The 20,397-nt window shown below is 43.2% G+C and overlaps 1 protein-coding gene across 1 annotated transcript in view; it reads right to left on the bottom strand.

Moving 5' to 3' along the window:
• Positions 1–4,579: 4,579 nt before the first annotated feature.
• Positions 4,580–20,397, bottom strand: part of sik2b (salt-inducible kinase 2b) — a 48,212-nt gene continuing 32,394 nt past the window's right edge. Inside the window, exons 7-15 of the mRNA XM_036560768.1 lie at positions 18,691–18,917; positions 17,276–17,428; positions 16,155–16,313; positions 10,755–10,986; positions 10,027–10,305; positions 8,928–9,088; positions 8,120–8,227; positions 7,899–7,987; positions 4,580–7,020 (exon numbers count right to left, since the gene is read on the bottom strand). Coding sequence (XP_036416661.1) covers positions 6,486–7,020; positions 7,899–7,987; positions 8,120–8,227; positions 8,928–9,088; positions 10,027–10,305; positions 10,755–10,986; positions 16,155–16,313; positions 17,276–17,428; positions 18,691–18,917 — 1,943 coding nt within the window. The 3' untranslated portion in view covers positions 4,580–6,485. The remainder of the gene's footprint in view (positions 7,021–7,898; positions 7,988–8,119; positions 8,228–8,927; positions 9,089–10,026; positions 10,306–10,754; positions 10,987–16,154; positions 16,314–17,275; positions 17,429–18,690; positions 18,918–20,397) is intronic.

Below are 20,397 nucleotides of genomic sequence, written 5' to 3' on the forward strand. Positions count from 1 at the left end.
CGCTCGGGGTGGGCCGCCAGGGCCGATTGTTTTCAGATGTTTCTGCTCATGTTTCAGCATTACGCAATGACAGCTGCGCTAGGGATGAAATATAAATAACCTTCACTCTCTTGTGCCAACAGAGAGAGAGACAGAGACACCCGTGAAGCTTTGGACAGTGCAGATGTTCTGTGCTGGTTTGGACTGATTGTGAGGAATGACCTTTGTGCTTGTGGTGCAGTGCTGTCAGGTTCGCTTTTAACAGTGTGCTGTAGGTGGAATTTAGTGTTGTGTTGAGATTCAAGAATCTCAAATCATCAGAAACTGCACTGCAAAAATACTGCATATGTAGAAGGAACCATATTCCTGTACAATAGCGATAGAAATGCCCTTTCTTTGTGTAGTTTTTCTGGTCATGTTTCCTTATGTAGCAGTTGTTACATTTGATTAATTATCTCATGGTTGGTCTTAGTCTTCCAACACCTTATCAAGGGGCAGTCATGGGCTGGAGGTCAGGGAACCAGCCCTGTGACCAGAAGGTCGCCCGTTTGATTCCCTGAACAGACAGTATGTGACTGAAGTGCCCTTGAGCAATGCACCTAACCCTCAACTGCTCCCCGGGCGCTGCGGATAGGGTGGCCCACCGCTCCGGGCAAGTGTGCTCACTGCCCCATAGCGTGTGTGCATTCACTAGTGTGAATGTGGTGTTTCACTGCACGGATGGGTTAGAATGCGGAGGTGAAATTTCCCTCTTGTGGGACTTATAAGGGTCACATAATCTTAAGCTCCTGCTTTGTTGGAATGAACACCTGCCACCACCAGCACTGGATAAGATTGGACACCCCTGTCCATTGTAGATCCACATCCTTTTTCCCAAAAGAACCTTCGTTTAGGGAGGCACCGATGTGGTACTTGTCGGCCTAAAAATGTAGAAATTGCGACAGGGTCTACCTACATTAGCATTACAGAGAGATGTAATATTTATTTGTCATGGCAATTAAAGGTTCTTTCTGAAACATTAAGGAGTTTCATTCCAAAGTGCTGTATATCTGTAACAATTTTGGGTAGAATGAGTTTTTTAAAGGAATAACAGTTGGTGTGTAATGGAACACATTTTCATTTCTCTAATAAAGGTGGTATTAATCATAATATAGCATTGATATGTGTTTAAAGCCCACTCTCAGTATAATCTTGAAAAAAAAAAAAATAGAAAGTGGGCTTTATTGCTATTTGGAAAGAAACCGTTTATATACTAAAGCCAAGAGCCATTTAGGAACCATTATTATTATGATTATTTAAATTTTTTTTTATTTTATTTATTATTTATAAAGATTGCAGGTGGGAAAAACAACTAAGCAGCTTCCCTCTGATTCTCATTCACTGTGACAGGACTCAAAAACACTGCCTCTGAGTGTTAGGAGTTGCCTGTAGCTCTGCTGCCCACAGAATGATGAATGCCAAACTTTAAAACAATGATTTTAAAAGTTTCACCCTCCTTCCTGTCATTAATCTGAAGTGACAAGGACAACTGCCCACTCCCTCCCTCCTTTTCACTCTCCAGAAGTCTTCCTGTCCTTAAACTCAAGTGCACCGCATCTCCCTTTATCTCCGGTCTCATGTTCTTCATCTCTGCGGCTGCTTTTTTCTGCAGCTCTGCCAGTATGAGACGGCTTTGTGAACAATGCTTGTGGGATGAGTTTGCAAGCAGATGATGGTGTTCAGTTTAACCCCAATGCAGTCATCACAGTGACACGCCACCCTTTATTTCCTCCCTGTTGCCATTTATTTTACGCTGAGGTTTTTTAATTAATTAGCCTCTTCTCATGATGCTGTTTGTGTAGTGCTGATGACATTTCGGAAGATGTGTCTGACAGGCTGCTCTCAGGCAGGTACTGTCTTCTCCAGAGGTTAGAGGCAGCGAGCATGCCAATCAGTTGGAGGGCAGTGGCACAGTGCTCCTCAGTGGCGTGTTGCCATGGCGACGGTTGATGTAAGATTAATTACTGGTGGGCCCGGAGGCTGAGCTCTGGTCCAGGCTGATGAGATATGAGAGAGAGAGCGGGCTTCCTGGAACGTGAACACTTAATCCACCTCTGTGGAACTGCGCTTGAATTGAACAGCACGACTAGCAAAGCGCACGGGGACGCAGCAGGATGTTATAGGAGCGCAACGAATCACATTAATGCAGAATGAATAGAACCAATTTCTGATGTGGTCACTGGGTTGAAGTAATTTATATACTGAATTGAAATTTTCCTGAAGTATGTCAGCATGTTCTACCAGGAGGAAATACATGTGGCCTGAGGCTTAGATGCAGTTGGGGCTAAATGTAAATTATTTATTTGTTTAGATCAGCTGTTCTTCCTAAATAGCATCCTCATTGTTGTGATCACATCAAATAACTAGAGCAGGGGTCGCAACCCAGATGTTAAGAAGAGACATTTTGTCCTTTCAACAAAAATCAAACCATCTTGGGAGCCACAACGTTTTATGTCCATTTTACCATCTTGGCTGTAAGTGTATATATAAAAATATATAAACCAAAACACAGACTTACTTTTGCCTAGTTTAAGCTTTAGCTGCTTTTCTCACATCTCTGGCAGGAAACTTTTCCGCAAAAGTAGAACAGTTTCTTGTAAAATGTCTTAACGTTTTTTTTTACGAGGCTGAAGTCAGCTTCTCATTTGCCAGCTTCTTGTTCGAATTTTTCCCTTCCACCTGAAATGGTGCCTGGGGTGCCAAAATGTAAATGCTGCACGATTTAAGATGGAACAGGAAAAATCAAACTAGAAGCTGGTGAATGAGAAACTGACTTCAGCTTTGTGACTTTTTAGTGTTTGACAGTTTCTCGTTGCAGATTAAACATAGGAAACCAGCTAAAGTGCTTATAACTGCAAATAAGTCGATTCGTATCCAAATTATCGATGTTTGTGTTAAATATTTCTCTTTGCCTTTTCGTTAGCTACTTGCTAGACGAGACTGCTTTGTTGCTATGTGACCAGCAGTCTGCGCGCCAACCTTCAGGGTTAAAGGCTGAATTAGCAGTCATACATTAATCCCAGCATTTAAGCCCATTTATTGTTAAAACTGTGTTAGAACGATCAGCAGAGCTTTATTTTACTGCAAAGGAGGGTTATTTTTACCTAAAAACCTAATTCTGCTGTGAAGCCGCAACAGGGCAGTAAAAGAGCTGCATGTTGCTGACCCCTGAACTAGACCCTCCTTTCAGTTTCGCTGACACTGCATTAATATGATGTGGTGGGGACAGCGCACGACATTTGAAATGGATTTTTGAGGTTCAGAGTGTAAAATTGGTCAAACAGTCAAAGGACAGAGCTATGTGATCTACCACAGAGATTCAGACTCGACCCCCCAGTTGTGCCATATCCCTCTCTGACCAAAGTGCCAGGTAACTAGTTAGATCTGCAGGTCTTGTTTCTTCACTGAGCCATCCTGAAACATGTAGTGACACTATTCATGAGCTGAACAGCTACTGTCTGTTGCCCTGCAGTGAGTGAAACCAAGTAAACTGAAAGAAAACAAAGAGAATCGAGAGTTGGTGTCACCCCACCGGCCCAGAAGTCTGAGATTGTTTAAAGGAAATGGCCCTAGAGACCTTGATGCTAAGTGCATAATGAGAGAACAACTGTTTCTCATCCTCCATTTGTGAGGTCTGTTTTGAGCATTCTTGTCCAGAAAACAGCCTGGAGATATGACTCTTGCCTCATTGCTTGCTTAGTTTATCTCCAGCGGTCAGGGCTTCTGTAGGAGCAGCTGAAGCGGCACTTGGAGACCCACTGGTTTCATTTCTCAGCAAAAGCAGAGAAGTTCAGCATGTCAGCGTAAGAGAACATAACCCACAGAATGACCTCATCTCAGCTTCTCAGCCCAGCGGAAGTCATTGAAATGTTGTAATGGGACATTTCTGCTTTTGAGCGTGCAGAGATGAGTTAAACTGTTCCTCTAACCCTCCCTGTTCAGCAGGAATATGGCATGTTTATCTTAATTGACACTGAATACTGGAAGCAGTCAACAGTGGAGGACAGTAACAAAGTACAAAGTATGTCATTACTGTACTTAAGTACTTTTTCCAAGACTCTGTACTTTGCTATGGTATTTTAACTCTTTATTTTTTGAATTACTTGTTACTTCAATATGTTCTGCAGCATGTGCTGTTACATGGAAGTGTAAGAAAACTGGATAAATACCAGTTGACCAATAATAGCTTAAAACTGTAACCAGCATATCTGAGAACATAGCAGTAATCTCAGGAGTTTGGATAGGGAGTGAAATATTACCCACTTCCTACACTGAAAACACAAGCAGAAATGTAGGATTGTCAGTGTATTTTATAATACAGACACTTTTGATAATTTAAGCGGATTTAAATTCAAGTGTTTCTGTACTCAAACTTAAACAACATAATTACAGGACTTCTGCTTTCACTTGAGTAATATTTTGCCAACAGTATCTCTTTCACTCAAGTGCAGAACATGTACACTTTGTCCAGTCAGCTGAGAACAGTTTCACGTTCACGTCAGTCATGTTACTTCCGATAATGAAACTTGTACACATGCAAATAAAACACGCGACAGAGTTGTTCAATAAACCTTTTTTTAATCTCAACAGCAAAGTTAGCTTATATGTGGTCACATCAATGAGGGTAAATGTAGAATTGGATTTCTAAAGAATGGTGTTTGGCAGCTGGAGTTGTGATTATGATACTGTAACACATTCATGATTTTTTTTTATAACTATTCATAACAAATATTGCTATTAATACTTTTCAACGTCATATACTGATTGAAAAAAGCACTATTTAGGAACTAACCAAGAAGCTCCAAACTCCACATGGTGGGGTTGTACAGGGAAACTTCGGAGAGGACTTTGGTTTTGTACCTTTGTAAAACCTGGGTCTACTTATATCCTGTAAGGTATACGAAACCAGAAACAGAATCAAACCAAACGTTATTCGGATCTTAATTTAAAAATAATAAAGAAAAGGCACACTGAACACTATCACACTGAAAACAATAATTCCTTGCGTCTTGCAAGCGCTTCCAAAAATGTCTAACCCCTAATTTATACAAAGCACATACGACAACCACTGAGTGGATCTCTCACGTGTCCTTGGAGAGAACGGCTTGTGTACATAACTGGGGAGAGCAGGAATTGATGTGTCTCTTGGTTTTAGTTGACAGAACTAGCAGAGCAGGTCAAACTCACCTGACTGCTACTTCCACTTTCGCTACATTTCCTTTTGCTTCCTCAAAAAAAAAAAAACAAATTACAATTACAAGAAAAAAAGTGCTCCAGTATTTTGTTTACCAGGAGTCCATAGCCTGGTCTCTGCTGCAAAGCTTCAGCCGTTTACAACATTTACCACCATCTTTCTTCTATTAACCAGAAATCTGTAGTCACATACCCTATTCAAGTAGATTTGCTAAGTGCTAAAATAAAACCCCATCTATTTTCAGCCTGTTGTAAGAGGAACGTGATCAGTTGGCTATAATCCAGTGATTAGTGACTAAGCTTTCTGACATTGAAACATTTATAATCCGCACATTCATTCATTCATTCATTCGGACCCATTTAGTGTCAAGGGTAATTCCATCAAATTATTTTGAATCAAACATGCACGACTACATGGTCAACACCCCTGGAGGTTAACGATGTCATCTGTAATACAGCTCCTCCCTGCTAATCAGGCTGAGAAGAATGTTATGATTCATTCGACATCACTTTGCTGTACAAAACAGTGGTGAGTTCATGCTGTGGACATTGTGAGCAAGTAACAATTCTACAGTTAAAGGCCAGACAATGTGTTCTTATGGACTGTGGGATGGGATTGACATCTTCAGCTCTAAGGATGCTCTACTCTGGCTTTGTGTCTGGGTTGTGACGTCCGATTATTCCCACCAAGCCGATGCTCGAGCTGGACCTTGTCCCATTTATGGCTTTGTTCAGTCCCAGCTTGATTATATTGCTTCTGTATTGCCATATACATATTTTTTTACTAACACTGCACTTCACAAGCGTGCAAATTTAATATGCATCGTCCTTTCGTTTTCAAAAACAAAAAAAAACGCTGGGAGCCGAGTATTTGTCCTGTGTTAATACAAAACCTGTCACGTTTGTGCTCTTGGCCAGGCTCCGTTGGGCACATCTCAGCTGTCTGTGTGCTACAAGAAACATCCAGCTCCAGCTGACGTGGCTGTGCTAAGCTCAGCGTCAGTCATCAGAGAAGAGCTTCCACTCCGCTTCTGCCAGCCTTCTCCTAAGAGACCCAGCAGCAAATGCAGGCACCGGAGAACAAGAAGGGAGGTGGGGAGGAGTCGGGATGAAAAACGGAAAAGAATACATCTGCGGCTCACTACAACCGAAACGTTCTTCTTGGTGCAAATCGTTGGTCCATTCCCGTACCTGTATCCTTCTCCTCCATTCTCCCATCCACCAGCAGCAAAGCAGATCTCAAGGGTAATACTGTTTGCCCCGACCGACTAAGCTCAGTTTACCAGCACAAAGCCGGTTTGGGAGTCTACTGTCTCCATCATCTCGCTGTCCAGAAAGGGGTCAGCTATGGCCAGACCTTCGTACCCAGATGCAGGGGCTCCTGCTGCCGCAACAGGAGGAGGGGGCTGCCCGGGGTCCAGTGGGTGACTGTATTGCTCCTGGTACAGGACGTCTCCTGGGGGACGCTGTGCCCCAGGCTCGTGGACCGGGTAGCCATAGCTGAGGGCCTCCGGCTGCTGGCCCTGGAGGCCAGGGGGCAGGGCTGAAGGCTGCAAGTGTGGGTAATGGGCAAGGTAGGGCTCCATTAGAGGGTTGAAAGTTTGGGGATGTGGGGTGTACGGGGGCGAGGCCTGGGGGCTCTGCTGCTGGTGCACTGGGGCTATAGAGCCTTGGACCTGAGGGGGTGCGGCAGAGTCCTGGCTGCTCATTGGTGTGCAAGGGGCGTACGGGCCCTCCACTATGTGCATCTGGTTAAAATAGGCCTGCATTTGGGATTGCTTCTGAAGATACAGCCTCTTCTGCTGCAACCTGGAGAATACAGGGACATGTTACAAATGACATACAGCAACATCATCAGGAAGATATAATGGGATACAGGCAATGGCGTAATGAGGATCTTATGGGCACAAGATTTAATGTAGGCTAATGGTACTCATGTGAGGCCAGATCTACTAATGAGAATGAACATCTTAGGACAATTTGCTAAACTTTGGTGCTGGACTGCAGCAAAATCATCTACATCCTTATTGGAAGTATTAGGGGACTTTTCAGCCATGCTAATTTACGTTAGGCCTCTAACAACAGGCTTGCTGTCTGTCAAACAATGTTGATGGGTTCACCCATCTACTTTGCACTCTGCCTTCATGAGGCGCTGGATTGGTTTAGGAATTTGTTCCCACCCTAATAAGCCTACTTTCCCCACCCACAATTAGCCTAAAATTTCTCTTGTGATACGAGATCACATCTGGCTATGAGAGACTAGGCTCATGGTTGAATATTATAGAGTTACCATAGTTGCCGATAAGTGGGTATAAAATTAGCACTGCACGGGGTCTAGGAAGGATAACTGTCCTGCCTGCACTGCTGGTATTAACACCACCGGTTACAGGCCAGGTTAAATAGTCTTGCCTAGAAAGCCTCATCTACCAAGCATTTTCCTTGGGAGCTAGCAGGTCGCTCGGTTCACTGCACCAATCATGAGATAAATCTCACAGACTTTTACATGTGCAGCTTTATAAGTGCTCAGTTTTCTGATTGATGCATATTTGTCATTGATGTCATACTTGGAGAGCCACTAAACCCAATTTTGTTGTGCTTATACAATGTCAATAAACAGCATTCCATTCCATTCAGTGCGGTTTCAGGCTTAAAAGGCTGAGAGATTCAGCAATGTGGCGTCTTTATACCTGTGTTCAGCCAGCTGCTGTTCTAGGCTGCGTGGAGTCTCTTTACAGAACATCTGGCAGCTGCCAGGGCTCGCCATCAGACTAGGTTTCTGTGAAGTGGTGAGAAAAACTGTGAGAAATCAGACTACCAACACAGTAGATGATCAGCTCATAAACAGACAATGATATTCGTTATTCGCGTTATTTGGAATATGATTCATGTTGCAAAAGTCCAGCATTACCGGGATCCTGTGTGAGGGATACTGGGGTTCCAGACTTTGTCTCCTGGACAGCAGAGGCTGAGGACCACCTGAATACAGTGCTATGCTGTGCTGGTGGCCTCCCTCTCCCTGCATACAAACACACATACAAGCTGGATGTCAGCTTTACCAGGAAAAAAGACAGAGATAAAGTATTCAAATTTAAAAAATCATTATTGGATTGTATAAAGGAGCTAAATATGCATTGGAGTGAACAGCCAGAGGGACCCTGTGAGCCACATGCCAGTCTGTGCCACTAAATAATCCTCTCACTAAAAATACCTTAGATTTTCAGCACTTTTTTCCTGAAGCATACAGAAAAGGATATTTTCCCCAATGTACCTTTTTTCAAACTGAAAGATTAATAAACACGTTTAGACAGCGATGCCAACTTTGTGCATTATTTTCATATTTGAAGAATTAGTCTTTCTCACACTATCAAGCCCTGTGTGGAGCGAATAAGTGCTGGAGCAGCGGGCACCAGTCACCAGTATGAGGCCTATTACTCTAACAATGGCTGCATTCACAGAGCTCCCGGGATGGACAGTAAACAACTGACAATTGGCTGCTTCTTCTTCGGGTATTACATAAGGCGCGGTGTCTGTGTATCAGTGGGGTGGTGTATGGGGGTGAGAGCAGCTGGGGCAGAGCCAGGTGCCCATTATCCTTAAACACTGAACTCAGGCCAGCTTCCCCAGCATTAACCCTTAAAGAATGAAACCATAAAGCTGGTCTATAGTCAGCAGGAAAAGAGCCAACTGTGGCAATGGTCCAGCTGGGGTGGACTGACCTGAATCAAGGGGTCCAGCAGGTCGTGTGGGTGCGTCTGGGGACTCAGAGGCCCAAAAGAGGGGTTCTCCCCAGAGCCCATCTGTTCATAGACCTTGTTGAGCTCCAGGATGCCTTTTGTCCGAGCCAGGTTTTGCAAGTGCTGCCGGAAAGCCACCAGGCCTAGAGAAAGAGAGAGGTGAAAAAAGAGAAAGCATTATAGCTGGCCGTCTGTTATTACATGAATGGCAGAGATAGTATCTCCGTCTCTGATTTACATGCCGTATCTGTGTTTCTAAAATAGCTGCTTTTCACGCTAGTATGTTTCAGGTGCATCGCTGCCATTTCGCCCACACCACCTCTGACTCTTCATTTGCTGGTGCCCCATGTGACCCAACTCACGCCGCTAATCGGGCTATTTTGGGAGAGCCTGTGGCCTGCGCTCGCACCGTATGACTGATTCACCCTTGCTTCGAGAGTGCTTCAGCATTTTTAGTGACTCTTCACTCCTCCGCTGTTCGGACTGAAGAGGTTGCCAGGCTGATACAATATTCTCCAGTTATTTTCGGGCCCTGAAGTGATTGGGGATAATTATATAGGCAAACACGACAGGACGATGGAGCTTCAATGCAGCCTCTGATTCACTCAATGAATCATCAGACTGAGGGGAGGCGGTGCTGAGAGGGACACAGATAAGAGAAAACTACAGAGATGAGAGATAAAGAGAGCAAGAGCTTGACTAGAAGGCTTTATTTAGATAAGTATCAGAATCGGTCTTAGAGAATGACTCAGTTGAATAATGTGTGTAAGATCAAAGTGCCAAGACACTTCTCAGGTGGAGGCATGCTCCCAGCAGGAAACTGGACGAGACATTTATAAGCCTTATTGCTCACTTAGGATTTTTTTTGTTGCTCTTTCCTCCACACATGAAAAAACACGACTTCCTGACTGTTCTCTCTCATTCTTACAGTTGCATGGCCAAGTGTTGTTGCATGTGTTGCTTATGACCACATGTGAAAGCACTCAAATCTGATTTGAAATAATCAGGCTGTTGTGTTCACACAGCTCTGAAAAAATCAGATGCGTCAGAATGTCAATGTAGCCTAAGAGGGCGTTCTCACCTTGCGTGAGAGAAGTGTCTGATGCTCGGCGGCCCTCTCGGAAGCTGACAGGCGAGCGGTTGTGGGCCTCCCTCCTTTGCGAGCTCAGTGCCTGCATGGCCGGGTTAGGTGGGCGTGCGAATGGCGGGGTCACCCGGCTGATAGGCGTGTTGGCTAGGACAGCCTCGTTGAGAGAGGAAGTGTCCTCCAGGAGGCTCAGGTCACTGTGCATGGAGCCCATGTCATACTCTGAGTCCACGCTGCCCAGGGAGGGGTTGTGACCCAGACTGAACAGCTTACCTACAACATATTCAGTACAGTAAGTATACACATTCATATAACATAACATGTAACATATGTTATCACTGGTGCAAGGCTATAGTTTTAAGCATTCTTTAGTTTTGCACTGGAGCTTCCAAGTTAATAAAGCCAACAAATAATGGAAGCTTATAGCCCTCAGGTTTGAATGAATAACAGTCATCTCACACTTGCCTCAAACCCCATAAAATTAACTTTACTTAACAATTTAATATGGTTTGAGGAAAATGTATGATGACTTATAGCAAAACTAAGGAAACAAACTTGTTTTGGGAGACCACGTCTGATGTAAGTTGACAATTGTGTAAATTAGATTTTTGTCTGAACCACTGCTTTAAAAATAGCATCAGTGATGACATGAGAAAACTAGCCCTTTAAGAAATCTACATATTGCAGACATGTCCTGGACCACGGTGTAAAAAAGCCTTCACCTGCACTGGTCAGGACTCCTGGCTGGTTGGTGACCTCGGAAAGTGTGTGTCGGCGCTGGCCAAAGCGCGCCGTCTGGTAGGCACTGAAGATGTGGGCGGGGTCCTCATCAGCGTCAGGGTCCTCTGTCTCAATGCCCTCGTCTATAGAGGTCTCCATCATGTTGCTGGGGGATGAGGTGCTGGATTTGCGCACAGTCACTGGAGGCAGAGGGTCCAGCATGCAGCCGTCAACCTGCAGACAATAAAGGAGTTTCATTTGAATCCTACATCTGCTTGTTTATTAGTGCGTGAGCTGTAACGTAATGTTTTCATGCGCAACTGCGGAATCAGAAGATATTACAATGACTCATTTTGCAGCAACTCCCTGAAATGATTATTTGGAGCTAGAGCCACAACTAACAATTATTTCTATAGTTGAAATCTATTGACTATTATTCAGTTAATCACTAAGTTGAACAATTATATTTTATTGCAGTTTCCTCTCGTTTTCAAAGGGCTGCTCATGAGTTCCTTCTATGTAGCTTTAACACTGCCTTTTGCAAGGACCAGACTGACGAAGACTCAGGAATGGCCTCTTACTCAACATTCCTTCATATACAGGGGATCAGCCTAACCAACATGGAGGAACACAGAATTCTTCAGTAATTTCACTTGTAATTGAGCTGCTTTATTCAGACACCATAAATAAGCAAATTAGCACATTTTAAAAATACAAGTACAATCAATGACATAATCTTACTGGAAGTAACAAGATGCCCTCAAGGTCTCTTAAACTATACATACAAGTGTAGAGTTGATGAGGACTACAGGCCTTATGCTGTGTTGACATTATAACAATAGATAGACAAAACTAGTGTTCCTGATTTTTGAAGTAGCACTGGAAAATTGTACCACCATCAGTGGAAACAAACAGAGAATCAGTCAACAGAATGTTCCTCTAAAACTTACACTTTCCTAACTTTTTCTGTTGTTTGCGGTGGCGGAATAAACCATCGAAAAAAATTAAACGATGTAGATTTTTCTGTAAGCTTCACTGATGAACATAACAAAACCAGAACTTCAATGAAAACACATCATTAGATGTATTAAAAAACCGTCTGCATTGTTTAGAGCATTACGTAAGACAGACAGTTGATTTCGTTATCCTGCAAGAATGCTAATGTTATCACCATGGCAACATTTACATGACTGCTTGCTACTGTCAGCTGCGCACCGTCGCTGTTTTCTGCTGTAAAGCACAGAGCAATGTTTTTAACAAGGTCAACATATGAACATATCAACATAAAGTTCTGGCTATGCGACAAGTGATTCCTTCTTTTAGGTGCATCAACCAATAGAAGCAATAGGTTTTCTGTAATGTACTGCATGCAACTGTCAACTCATCATTGCAGCCCTACCTGGAGTGCATGGCTACGTGCCTCTGCCATGATCTTTAACAATATAAGCCATAAAAGATGAACTCACTGTCAGCACCGGTACTTTACATACTGTGCCTTTTCACCCACATGGCTCTGAAAGGAGTTTTTCCTATATAGTAGTTATTACTTTATCTTCTCTTATCTTATCTTACTATTCCTCGTCAATCACCCACGGTCTACAGTCACACCGCCACCCAATCATACATCAAGAGGGCCGCGAATTTGGGCTTATTGCTGAAGCACAAGCTCTGAGAACACATGAGCTAATGCATGGTTGTAGGACTGAGTAAGAAAACAAATGTCTGCAGCCCCTCCTGCTCTCTTTTTCTCTCCCTCTCTCGTTTTCTGTCTCTCTTCGCTCAGACGAGTGTGTGTGCTGGGGGGGGTGGTGGTAGGAGTCTGGAATGTGGGGACAGGAAGTGTGTTTTGGCTGAGAGGGCAGTCAGAGCCTCATGCAGACCCAAGTCCACTGAGACATGCAATCTCACACACACTCTGGCTCACACGCACATCCTTAACTGACACGGATCATCTGGATGAGTTGCCGGGGAAACCGGAGCCCCGGAGCTGCTTAAGAGAGAGAGAGAGAGCAGCTTTTGTACGACTCCTGATCGCAGTTTCCTGCAGCGTGCTGGGCCAGGAATGCTGTTACCCAACACACAGAGAGAGAGAGAAAATGTGAGGCAAGTTACTGCCCCCCTACTCCCCTTTCTGCTCTGCCTTCAGACACCAGCTCATCATGAGGCCTGCTCCACACAGATCATGTGGCCTCAAGATTACCATCATCATAGGACAAATTATGTAATCCCCGCCCAAGGAGTCACACTGTCCTCCATGAGATCATTTATAAAAGAGCTGCACACAACTTTTTCCACTAAATTTCAATGTAACATAAACATGTAGTAACATTTGTTGAACAAGTTACTGTAGCTCGTTTCAAATAAATCGTATATTCATTTAGGTCACTATCAATTGACTAATCTACCAACTGTTTGGACAATGTATCAAGTAATCAGAGGTTTAAAAAAAGGCCAAACAATAAACAGGCACTTAACTAAGCAATAACAAACCATGTCAAAATAAACCTTTCAAAGAAAGACTCCAAAATACCAGGTTCCCAATGGTGTCATCTGGTGCTAACTTCACTGATGTCATTGATATTGCCTGCATCAACGCTGTTTTGCTTACTTAAGACTTGAAGTACTTCAGTGATAAACAAATTCACGGCAGCAGCTGAACATAACGTTAGTGGAAGTTGCGATGTAAAAGCTGTATTTGAATGACAGGATTACATTCACAGAGTCAAGGCAACGGGACTTTTCACAATTACACAAGGTTTGAAAGTTCGAACTAGTACATGTGCTGACGTCAAAAATACTAGTGGCGTTAATAATTTATGGTGTTAACGCACTGTTAACACATTAACTTTGACACCACTAATGTAACTGTACATTTCTAACAGGCTTTGTTTCTTACTGTAAGAAATATCAGTAGCAGAATCGTACACCCTTCCACTATTCTCTGCTGATCGTCAGGACAATACATTTTAACTGGCTTTTTTCTTTAATTGTGACAGCTGTATTTGTTTCTTTATGTCTGAGTCTTACAAATTGTACAGCTCATTGTTCCCTCACCAATGAGAAACATTTCTCAGTCTATTATTTAACAAGAACAGTGAGGAACCATGTGAATGAGGAAGCAGTACTTTGAGCTCACAAGCACAACAATAAAACTGCAGGGAGGGATAATGCCGGGAACCAAAAACATGAATGCTTTCAAACGCTTTCTAACAGAGTGAAAACACCACACCTGACACACTGTGTATTAATGTGTGTAAATGTGTGTATATGTGTGATTGTGGGTGGATGAATGAATCTAGCGCTGGGATCGAGGGGGTGAGTGAGGCAGACAGATCGTCTGTATGGAGGGTCACATGGGCGCGCCGAGTATGTGTATGTGTGAGGAGACAGGGGTGGATGACTGGGCCGGGACGAATGGGCAGCTGTCACGTCCGATGTGTGCCACAGCCAGCGATGACTGCGGCCTGAGTCACTTATGTAAGACTGGCAGCTGTGCATGGACCTTATCTATCTCCTGCATTTCCCCCCACGACTGGAGAGCAAGAGAACCAGCGGAAAAATAAAGAGAGAGAAAAAGAGAGAGACAGAGATGAAAGCAAGTGTCTAAAAGCCTTCAATAGAGCCCCCCCCCCAGGAGCTCTACATTAGGCCCCCATGAGCCAAGGGCCCCAAGAAAATACAAATTATATCTAAAAATATATTAATAGCTGCTTAATGTGATCGTATCGATTAATTTCAGTAATGTCAATGTAGCCCCACCCCCAACTCATGGTAATTATGGCCTTTTCCATGATATTGCATGATGACATAACTGAGTAAAGACAGACTGGTATGAAAAAAGCAATCAAGTGAAGGAGGTCCTTCAATGTGATTTTCACAGTGTTGAGAGGGAAAGTCTAATCAAATTGCAGCAGAAAAATGCAAAAAGAAAGAGAAAAACAAAAAGTTTGCTGATACACCCCCAAAACTAATTCTGGTTTTTCAGTTGGAACAGAGCGACACACAGGCTCATCAGACCGTGCATTAATGCTAGAGTTTATGTTAAAATAAACAGCTTTAACATTGGGGTAATTACTCAAAAATTATTTATATAATTAACGGGATTACATTACCTCTGAAAAAAGTAATCTCATTACTGATCACTTCTACCTTACTCTGAACGAAGATATCTCACTGTGCTGGCAGATAGTTTGCTTGTTTCAAGCATATTTCCTAAAACAAGCAAAATGATCTGACAATACAGTGAGATTATTAATTCAAAATGAGCAAAAAAGCAAAAAGTTCCAGAAATAATATCATTATTCTTTTAATAACTAACAACAATCTCGAAAAATAATATTAGATATATCGACTAGATTCAAGATCATTTCACTCTTTGTAGTGGTCTGACATGTTTGGCAAGAATTTTCAGACATAATTACTGAATGTAATGGATATGATGGTTTGACTAGTTTGGTGTGGGGGAACTCCAGTGGCCTGCACAGAGTCCTGACCTCAACCCCACTGAACACCTTTGGGACAAATTGGAATGCTGATTGCGAGCCAGGCCTTCCCATCCAACATAAGTGACCTCACAAATGCTCTTTTGACTGAATGGGCACAAATTCCCACAGACACACTCCAAAGTCTGTTAAGTCTGGAGTGAAGGCTGTTATAGCTGCAAAGGGAGGAGCAACTCCATATTAATCCATGGTTTTGGAATGAGATGTCAAACAAGCTCATATAGGTGTGATGGTCAAGTATCCACATACTTTTGGCCACGTAATGTATTTGCAGACCACTGGTCTAGCTTCTCTGCTGTTATCCCTGCTCTGGGTGCCAGGCTGGGGAGTGACGTGAAATAAAGCTTAGGACAAAAGCCCTCCCACTGAGCGGGTGTGGTGAGGGGGTTAAAGTAAACAGCCTTGGCCCTGCCTGACCCTGGATGGACTGAGTTACTTAACAGCCCTGGGGAGACGCAGGGTGTGCATCAGCACTCGGCTGCAGAAAGAGGGACTCCATTCAGCTGTCAGAGAGGCTGTGTGTGCCAGCCTTTAGCCCCCGCAGTCCACAGCTGAAGTAGTGCATAGTGAGCAGCTGTGTGTAACGGCCTGTGTAAAGGCCTGGTGGGAGGATTTCGCTGGAAAGCTCGTCTGGGTGCTACCAACACATGGACATGTGGAACTGGGACAGTGAGAGCTGTCTCACTTCCAGCCTGCAGTGAAGTTCCTATCGCTCCTTTGAACTGAGCACTGAACAATGGCATATTTTCTCAGTTCAGCTTGACATGGGACATACATGACACATAAAAAGTCGGCCTAAGGGAAAACTCAATGCTTAGAAGAATGGTGTTTCAGCTCTGCTGTGTGTTCAAAGCTTCTGTTCTGGAGTGTGAAGAAGAGATGAAATAGCCCATCACTTACTTTGGGAGTTCCCACCTCCTCCTCCATGAGGCTGTGCTCTGGAGCACAGGGTGACTGTGGGAAGCTGTAGGAGTCGGCGGAGGCCTGGGCCACGGCCGGGGAACGGAGCAGACGCACATTCTGGGTGAGGAGGCTCACCTGTGGAGCTCCGCTGCTCGACTGCAACACAGAGACGAGGCAGAACAAAATCAGAGTGAAAAATCACATGTGGATGCAACGTTCCATAGTCCAGTTTCTGCCTGTTCAACTTTATCAAACACTGCCTGTCAAAAGTGGGGAAGAAATGTCTTAATATTAATGAGCATTTGTAATTTGTAAATTTGTAAAGACATACAGACCAACCAGGTCAACTGTGAGGAAATCTATACCACATATGTAAACATCAGCAACAGTATTTATAACTTGGGAAAAAATACACATTTATCCCCTTGTGATATCACTCATCAGTAGGCCTGTTGAAATGTTTACATCATCGCCTGATCCCAATTATTAAGCTCATGGCCCACAGTTCACTACATAGATCATTACACTGCAACTGAATGTGAACTGGGTGAATTTTCATCTGTTAGGTTAAGGCAAATACATTTAAATAAGAGAAAGCAGAAAATGCATTAACTGAGACATCATGGGTCAAAAAACAATAGAACAATAAAAGTTATGATCTCTACTAATGATGTACTACTGCACCTTTAAAGGCCAGTGGTGAATGTTTATTTATTTGAGTTTCAAGTTTTATCTGTCATCAGTTGGAGCTGCTAAATATCGACAGCTAGGAAGCGAGATGGTTTACCACTTATGCTTGCACTTTACTACAGTGTTACTGTCTTTCAAAAAAAGTGAAATTATTTATATGGCAATGAATCATCAGATAAAATTTTGGGATCATGACAGGCCTGCTCATCAGCACTCAGCTCATACCAAGTAAGACAGCAGCAAAATATACTGAAAGAATCAGTAAATCACTGTTACATTGACAAAACCTTTGCAGTTATTTTATCATAATTTGAAGTAGCAGCAAGGAAATTCAAATTTCAAGGGAAGGGTGAGGTATCTCCAAACCTTTGAGGGGCAGTGTATGACCAATGGCAAAAGCTGATTTTATATCACATATCTTGAGTTACCTTAACCACAGTCTGCTCAGCGATCGTGCTGGGTCTCCGCTGGCGGGCGTCCAGGCGCGGCTCCACAGGGAAACTGCAGCGGTGCGCCTTCAGTCTCTCCACCAGCAGGTAGTAGATAGCAGCAAAGTGGTTATAGCTTTTATTTTGAAGAGACTGTAACAGACAGGGAAATTTTCATTTACAAACACTTTTAATTCATCTTAAGTATCTGTCCTCAGTCTGTGCGCAAAATGAGTTCAGAGACTGAATACTTGAAAATGATGGATGTGTCAGTGGCGTTTAGAAGGACTGTTAATTGCTAGGCTAAAGCTTTTTTCAGTTTTATGTTGGTCCAGGGAGGCATTGTCATAACTGGGATAACTAATTTCTATGACAGTCAGGCACATCAGCTTGTTCTGTTAATGGTCAACTAACAGCAAGTAAGTAGATAAAGAAATTGAAGAAGAAATCATAACAATGGCCGAAACTCTTGATACTGATGGTGATACTACACCTATGTGCACATACAGTTGGCAGCTGGGGGAATGAGAAACTGAATCAGTTCAGCGACCAAAATGAACTTTACAGGGCATCAGAAAGGTTGATTATAAATGTTGATTATCACGGAAGATGCAAGAAAATCACACTGAACTGAAGCTGAACTGGAGCAATCAACCATTTAAACATTATCGACCTGTGGGTGACCTAGGGTACATGTAATTTATAACTCAGTCAAGCCTATTTAACGTGGGAAGGTGCTGTCATTTAAGTAATTACTGATGAGATCTGTATTTCTGTAATTCAGTACGAATTGGCAATGTCTGCAGCTTTTACGAGCATGCTAAGTATCAATTTCAATGTTTAAATCAACCTCACTGTAATGTAATAACAGAACCCACTTATATACAACAGCACTTCTGTTTTTTTTGGCAGCTGTGAGATGCAGCTAACCACTAAAATGGAGCACAGTTTCTTCCACAAGTTCAAAACAGGACTACTGTAATCCACAGCATTTCTTCTGATGTCCTAATTCGAAAGAGAATAAAATTAAATATCTTGAAAGCGCCTCTTCACAGGGCAGTGTGATTTCTGTCCAGTTAGGAAACATTTGTTAAGGAGCCCACTTTACTAGCCTAATGCTATTATATCTGGAATTAACTGGGAGTTTTTGTTGTTTGTTTTGTTTGGACTCATTTAATTTTAATCTTACCTGACGTGAATGTCCTGGCTATGACGTTTCAATTTGAGCTATCAGGGGTAATTTGGGAAAATTACAGTTTATCCTGTACCGATCAGTCAGGAAAATCTCTTACAAATGACATTACCGGACTACTCTAGTGAAACTAATCCAGCTTGAATAGGGCTGCAGTTTCCATTGTTTTCCAGGTAACTGCTGAATAATAAGGGGCTAAACAAGAACTCTCCACAGGCCTCACCTCTACAGTCTTGTGCTGGTCAATGCCCAGGCTGTGCATGAGCCGCAGCACCTGCTCGCTGTATTCTCCCAGGCCAGGTTCACCCTCAGCCTGCCCTGTCTGCTGATAGAGCAGTGGTCTTTGCACAGGAACCTCCAGCACCATCCACTTATGCTCCTTTATCTGAGCCACCGAAAGACGCTTAGACGGGTCCAGAACCAGCATCCGCCTGATCAGGTGCTCGCAGTCTGTGATAAAGCAGAGAAACGTTTGGAACTTTTATTCAGGTTACTTCAGTCTATTTTAAGTGTAAGTGGACTGCACAACAAAAAGCTTTTCACTAGTTTCAAGAAAAATGAAAACATTTAACAGGTATTAACAATACAGTGCAAAATGTATGATGTAACACACTGTCTCGTAATACAGCATGTATAACCTGACTGAAAATTCTAGCTAAAATGAGCTCTTTATCAGCCATGGTAACAATCACTTATTTATCCACGCTATTTGGGCTTATAAAAGCTAAAATCAATCCACACTGTTGACTTTACTAGAGCAATGAATAGAGGCACCAACAACAGCTCCGATTTTCTGCTCTGTTCTTTTTTGCTGAGTATTGGAAGCTGAATGGGTCGCTTGGCTCAGAGTACAGAAAGAGGGGGAGTGAGAGACAGACAGAGTGGGATAGATACAGAGAAGATACAAAGCGAGGAAAAGATAGAGGAAGGACAAACATGAAGCACTCTCTATGGCAGTGATAAAAAGGTCACAGTTAACAGTGTGCTTGACCTAAAGGAGCCAGTGTGTGTTTGCTGTGTGGGAACCACACAGGAGCGACAGTGCGTACCATCCCCAGGCTGTGTGAAGTGCAGCTGGGAGAACCCTGACAAACACGGCTCTATAGACGAACAAGATGAGACTAGATGAGTGGCTGGACATGGGCTAACTCAAACATATTATCTCATCCAGGAATGCACAGGGCCCTTTGTCTAACGTCAGCGGCCCGATGGATGGCTGTCAGACACGGATGGGACTAATTAACCTGACGTCATAAGCCTTGGTGGTGAAGGGATTAAAGTGATAGGCTGGCAAAAAGTCAAATATACACAATTTTCCCCTCACCCTATATTAAGCCGAGACACGTTTGGAGTGTGTGGCACTGGAGCTAAGAGGTTAGTGTAGCGAGTTATGGAAGCTAATGTACACCAATTAGCATTGTACAACCTGTGTGTCTATAACCGTGAACCAAAGTCAGGAAAATTCAGGATAAGGTTTAAGATGGCTACTTTATTTTCCCTTCCATACAATGTCAACAAGCTGGGAAGGTGGGTGTTAACATGTGTGTCCTCTGAGACATGTTTAAATGTTTCAAACTGCTGTTAACACATCATCATGGGACAGCTCAACAAGCTTGGAGGAGAACGCAAACTGCTAGTTTTGTTACATCAGTCAATAGACACCCATGTTGGCAAGCATTGCGCTGAGTGATGGAGGAGGGGGAGGACCATCCTACCCTTTCAGAGAGAGCGAGGCCAGTTATGGGAGCTGCTACTATTGTTTTTTTAGCTATGCAACAGACTTCTGTGCATTTTTATTGATAATAATATATAATATAGTGTCAGAAACCACATAAGTCTGTTTAATATTACATAACAAACTGAGACCGTCTGAGGCAAGTGTGTGATGGTTAAGGCACAAGGCAAATAAGCAGCCATAAGCTTCCATTAG

Source organism: Colossoma macropomum, unplaced genomic scaffold, assembly GCF_904425465.1.
Source record: "Colossoma macropomum unplaced genomic scaffold, Colossoma_macropomum, whole genome shotgun sequence".
In the NCBI taxonomy this organism is placed as follows: Eukaryota; Metazoa; Chordata; class Actinopteri; order Characiformes; family Serrasalmidae; genus Colossoma; species Colossoma macropomum.